The sequence below is a fragment of the Papilio polytes genome, unplaced genomic scaffold (assembly GCF_000836215.1).
Source record: "Papilio polytes unplaced genomic scaffold, Ppol_1.0 DF823901.1, whole genome shotgun sequence".
NCBI lineage: Eukaryota > Metazoa > Arthropoda > Insecta > Lepidoptera > Papilionidae > Papilio > Papilio polytes.
In genome coordinates, this window is record NW_013525303.1 from 1,914,985 (window position 1) to 1,920,850 (window position 5,866).

The 5,866-nt window shown below is 31.2% G+C and overlaps 2 protein-coding genes across 2 annotated transcripts in view; one reads left to right on the forward strand and one right to left on the reverse strand.

Moving 5' to 3' along the window:
- Positions 1-1,745, forward strand: part of LOC106102904 (probable enoyl-CoA hydratase) — a 4,464-nt gene extending 2,719 nt beyond the window's left edge. The window contains exons 5-6 of the mRNA XM_013282521.1: positions 269-466; positions 1,123-1,745. Coding sequence (XP_013137975.1) covers positions 269-466; positions 1,123-1,241 — 317 coding nt within the window. The 3' untranslated portion in view covers positions 1,242-1,745. The remainder of the gene's footprint in view (positions 1-268; positions 467-1,122) is intronic.
- A 156-nt stretch (positions 1,746-1,901) lies between these two features.
- On the reverse strand, positions 1,902-4,671 carry LOC106102905 (proteasome subunit beta type-5). The gene is made up of 6 exons (XM_013282522.1): positions 4,444-4,671; positions 4,260-4,361; positions 3,707-3,806; positions 3,171-3,364; positions 2,390-2,528; positions 1,902-2,108 (listed from the first exon to the last, which is right to left on the reverse strand). The coding sequence occupies exons 1-6, from the start codon at positions 4,585-4,587 to the stop codon at positions 1,936-1,938; spliced, it is 852 nt and encodes a 283-aa protein (XP_013137976.1). The 5' UTR covers positions 4,588-4,671; the 3' UTR covers positions 1,902-1,935.
- Between the last annotated feature and the right edge of the window lie 1,195 nt (positions 4,672-5,866).

The window sequence follows — 5,866 nt, forward strand, 5'->3', positions numbered from 1 at the left end:
TCCATTCTGTTTTCCCTTTTCTTACTTTTTCTCTGTTAAATGTCCATTCAGCTAGTAATTTTAACATTTTCAATAATGTACACTAATATAGAACAAGAAAGATTTGTATTTTTGTATGTATGGAAATAAATCAAATTTGCTGATTTCAAAAATTTTTAATAGAACTATATTAATATTCAGCGCCATCTATTAGTCGATTACTACTCAAAATATCATTAGTAGTTATAAATATAGTATTTTGTACAAACTACTTATTCGTTTGTTATAGCACTCGGTGAGGCGGTAAAATTAGCCAAATCTTTAGTGAAGTTCCCACAAAATGCGTTAATAATGGACAAACTGGCAGCGGTGAATTCCCAACTGAACCCCAATAGTGAGGAGAGTATGAGGGAAGAGGCGATCATCGCCAGCCTGCTCGGAGGTGCCATACAAGATATGGATGAAGGTGTCAAGAAGTTCCAGACAGGTAACTGAGAAATCTTACTTCTTACTAATGTTATAAATGTGAAAGTTTAGATGGATGGATGGATGTTTGTTAGAGTTTGGAGTCTAGCGGCTAAACAGATTACAATGAAATTCGGTATAGATGTAGTGGATAGTCTGGAAGAACACATAGGCTACTCACATTTGTTTTTTTTAAATTCCACCTGACGGAGTCGCGGGCGGAAGCTTGTATAGTATAATTGAGAAATATACCTTACTCATTGATTAAATGTAATTGTATGCTCTAAATGTATTGATTTTTAAACCAGATATTGGCTTTCTACTTGCTATGATTTGAATTTTAGATAAATTATTAACATTTAAAAATGTACAGTCAGCTTTATAAATGCAGGCTCTTGGTTTCAAAAACAAGTATTCATAGTTGGAAGTATACAAGTTTCTGTAGCTTGGTAAATCTATACTTGTATTTTTTTTTTATTTATTTATTTATTTTAATACATAATAATATGAAAGTGTCCGTAAACCCAATTATATATTTATACTTAGGGCCTGTCCCACCAAATTGTTAATTGTCTGATAAAAATTTAATGTGTAAATATATGCGATGAAAATATCAGATTTTGTTCCCTTATCTGTTTATATTATTTTATTGTTATTAAACTCGCGTTGCATTTTTAGGTATTGGTAAACACGGCAAGTTCTACAGATTAACAGAAGTGCCACTAAAAGATTGGGAATTGGAAGAGACTTATGAAGAAGTGACTGTACAAACTGATAAAGAGGAAAAGAAACCTTAAGGCTATTAGAATAAGCTTGTTTTTCAACTGTAGTTAATAAATTTCTAGTCACAGACTTCAAACTGAATTTAGTGAATATTAGCTTCTTTTACCTGATCGTCAATAACCTTGATTTCGTTGGATGGTGTTAATTCTAGTATATAAGAGAATTAAGCATATGCTTAAGCCTGCTTACAGATTCTTCTGACAGTTTTAAATAAAAATTTAATTGTTCAATTAAAACTGCTTGTTGGCAAACTGAACGGTTCGGCTGTCAATTAATGTTTTACCTACTCATTCAGTTTTATTGAACACTTCAATTATAACTGTCACAATTGATTTATGATTTAGTGTTTGTGTTTTGTTTAAAAAAGATATAAGTGAGGTTATCATAAATAAATGTTTTTAAATATAGTTGTTGAATTTTGCAGAATAATTGTCTTTATTTCCCATTTTTTTTTTAAATAAGTTTGCTTGTGTACGTAAAAATATGCTGAAATGTAACTTTTCCTATATTTCTTGTATTTAGATAGAAATAAAAAAGTTAATTTTGTATTCATTAGTATTAAGATATGTTATTTCAGTTATCTAGAAATTACAACAAAAATTGTTTTTCTACGCTTTGTTTTAATTTCAAGCCCTATTAAAAATGACTAGGGTTGTCCAAAATAAAACAACATGAAAATTTTAATGAACATTTATTAAAAAAAAGTAATTAAAAAGCTTCTTCGGATAGTCCCTTTTCTGCTTGATACTTGTAGTGTAAATCGGAGCAGTCTTCATTGGAGATGTTGACCCAGCCCTGCTCGCTGATGTGGTACACTCTGATGATGCCTCCGGAGTAAGCATCCCGGTGAGTCGCGTGGTAAATAGCGCGACGACCCAGCTCTGGAAAGTGTTGTAGAAAATACATAAACATTTAGAAATCAGCTCAGAGAAAAAAAGTATTAAAAACGCACAAAAACCACTTTAGCTGAGTTAATATGGTAAATCTGGACATTTAACAAATTGAATTTTTTTTTATAAAACCTAGACCTAGACCTATTTGTCAAAGTTTTTTAAAATATTCGCAATTTTAAAAATGACAATCTAAATAAAATAAAGTTACTAAAACCCTAACTATAGTAAACAAATAATAATAAAAACATATGTAGTTATAAAAAGCATACCTTGAGCCTCTTTATCTTCAAGGTCCCATTTATAGCCGGAGTCAAGTACACCAAATGCATACACTGACCCTGAGCCCACGGAGAACACAGTGCCTGGAGTTCTCGTACCTTCACTGTCTACATAGTACAGCTGTGCACCCTGGAATAGACATGCAAATGTATAGATGGATGGATGATTGTTAAAAAGTATCACCACAGTGACCCGATGGAGCTCAATAAAATTTAGCAAAGATAGCACATAGTCTAGTCAATCATTTTTTTCAGTTGCATAAGAACAATCATAGGCTAAAACTATATAAGTTAAATTTCCACTAACAAATCCTTGTATGACAATGTACAACTAGGCCTATAGTAAAAAGACATCTTAGTAGTTAGCTGCATAAATAACTACATTCAAATTTAGGAAATTGTACACACCTTCAGTACCCAAAAATTGAAAGAACAAATATTTATATCATGATCAGGAAGTCGTACTATTAACAAATAAACATGCATCAATATTTCTGAACCAAGAGCATTTAAAGTTTTATAGTTTATAGGTATTTGCAGCTGTCTGTACTAAAATCCAAGACAAGTAATTTTCATTATAATATAGAGGAAAGATTTTTATTTATTGAGATAATTTAAAAACTACTGGGTTGATTTTAAAAATTCTTTGACAGTTAGATGGATAATATCTGTCAGTAATATTTTTATAATTCCACGAAGACAAATTCGCGAGCAAGAGCTAGTATCATATAACAAACTAAAACAAATTAAAAATTAGAACTAAACAACTTACTCGCTTATCAAAGCCGGCAAGCATCATTCCCATACTGAGTCCCATTCCTTTGTAGTTATAAACCATGTTGGCCATTAACTTGCTGGCTGCGGCAACCGAGATACGCTCACGGTTGCGCAGCTCATATAAACGGCATTGCTTAGCGAGCACTCGGTCCCAATATACACAGTCCGCAGCACCTCCCGCCAATGTACCTAAAGATATATGTGTAAATCAGATTTAAATCATCTAATCAGTTATAATAGTCTTGAACAGTTAAGAGAAATTAACAGCTCATTGAAATCTATACTTATAAAGAAAGATTTGCATTTTTGTATGTATTGAAAACTCAAATGTACTGGGCCAATTACAAAAATTCTTCACCATTAAAATGCTATATTATGAGTGAGTAACATAGGCTATTAATTCTAATTTCACATGTGCAAAGTCAACAAACAGCTATGTACTATAAATTTGGGAGCCACAAACTGACAGTTGTCAACTCATGCGTATACCTCTATCCAGGCATTGTTATTTTGTTTAAAAAGTAAACTCACCAAGGAGGTAGTCATTGATTTCTACAATTTTCTTCATAGACTGAGAACCAATGAATTGACCTCCAGTGGCTCGGGAATCCACAGCAAGCAGTACTCCTCCCTAAAGAAAATTCAAAATCATACTTCATTCTAACTTATAACAAGGATGGATGTTTGTTACTATCTATAATAATATTATAAAGAGGAAAGATTTGTATTTTTATATGTATTGAAATAACTCCAAAACTACTGGACCTATTTCAAAAATTCTTTCACCATTAAAAAGCTATGTCATTACAGACTAACATAAGCTATGTTTTAATTTTTTTTTTTATTTTATGCCGGAGAATTCGTGAACAACAGCTAGTTTATTATAAGACCAGGTTAAAGGATTGTGATGGAATTTGGCAAAGATGTAGAACATAGTCTGGAAGAACAGATACTAGATTTTTATTCTATTCTGTGAGGAGGAAACATGAGCAAAAGCTAGTTAAGAATGATGAAACAATTTTACATAAAACTTAACTATACTAGTTCTACTAAAGAATTAAGAACATAAAAAGTAGATTCTTACCTTATACCGAAATCCCAAAGTTGTGGTACCATGGTCGAATTCGATTTTAATGTCTTTTCCAGTCTCATCCTTTGAGTTGAACTGTGCTAAAGTTTCAACCGGCTGTAATATAACAAGAAAATAATGAAATAATGATTCTTTGTACAATAAATACAGTTATTTGATAAAAATAACCTGAACTTACATTCGCAAACGGCGGAGTCGCAAGTTGAGCACTGTTCATGAAGTTTTGACTGTACCCGATAATATCATTTTGAATCGAAGCAAGAGAGTCCGCGGGTTTTATATTAATCTTTTCGTCAAGATGGCAGAAATCTATTAAAGCCATTGTTTTTAAATTTACTTACAAATGTTTAAATGATTATTACAAATTCGGATGACAAGCGAAATCTGAAATCTGGATACAAAAATGTTTGACATTTAATTTTATGTTGCCAACAGGCTACCAGTTTTTAAATATGGCAATGAAGTGCGATGAGTTTTTTTGTTTTGTATTTTTTATGTTATTGTTATACTGATTTGTTTTTTGAATTTGGTGCTAGTCAATTTAATAAAATTTAATAAAATTAAGCATAGTTTTAAAACCCACTTTGTCTTATGCCATCTAGTGACGAATTTCATAACCTTTTATAATGTTTTTGTAACTTTTTACTGTTAAGAGTCAAAATTTATAACGAAATTTACGTTTCCGTAAACGTTTTGCGATGAAAAAGAATCTTGCTAATGATAAATGAGAAAAGATAATTAAAATCAAACAATATCAAATTATTTTAACTTTGCATTCCTACTACTCATCGCTAGATGGCAGTATCAGTTTACAACACTCGTTTGAATTTTAAAAACACGAAAATATTATAATTATTAAATCAATGTACCGAAACACTTATTTAAAAACAATTTATAAATTTAGGAAATCATTAAAGTAATAAATACTACTAAATGCATTTATAAAACTATGAAAACAATTTTTACTTTCATTGTTATTTAGCGTATCTTCTTTTTACCTGTTAATTCCTGAATTTTTAAACAGATAATTATAGAAAGGTAAAGAAGAGAATAGTCGAATAAGATTCAGCGAAATGGATAATGTTAAGTAGTAATAAGTTAGCGAACCTATTATTACTATGAGTCAGTCGAGAATAGAGATGGGTAACTAAAAATGTACTGCAGATCAGTTCAAGGGTTCGCATATGTGAAATAAATCAGCGAACAGCTCAATTTATATCTATATTGAGGTATGATTTGAGTTGGCAAAGGCTAGCTCCAGCACCAGCTATTGCTCGCTACTTCGTCCGCGTGAAACTAAAAAATATAACCTATGTTAGCTACTGATAATGTAGCTTTTAATGGTATAAGAGTTTTTGAAATCGTTCCGGTAGTTTTGAGTTATTTCCACAGATATAAAAATACAAATCTTTCTTTTTATTTTTAATTACTTGTTGAGTCGAAGCTCAAAGGTTCAAGAGTATATTAGCTGATGTTTTTAACCGGTTCAGAGTTGATGAACACACCACTAGTGGAGGGAAGTCAAGAGAAGAGCGTTGTCGATGTTATACGATGCGATACAATCTATAATACCGATTAAATTGGAAGACTGCATAATGTCT

What these genes read in the sequence shown, in the direction of transcription:
- LOC106102905 (XM_013282522.1), bottom strand. Translation starts at nt 4,587, where the DNA reads ATGGCTTTAATAGATTTCTGCCATCTTGACGAAAAGATTAATATAAAA. An exon ending in CTTTGGGATTTCGGTATAAG is followed by an intron (nt 3,807 to 4,259) that starts GTAAGAATCTAC and finishes AATTTTCTTTAG; the next exon opens with GGAGGAGTACTGCTTGCTGT. An exon ending in TGAAGATAAAGAGGCTCAAG is followed by an intron (nt 2,109 to 2,389) that starts GTATGCTTTTTA and finishes AACACTTTCCAG; the next exon opens with AGCTGGGTCGTCGCGCTATT.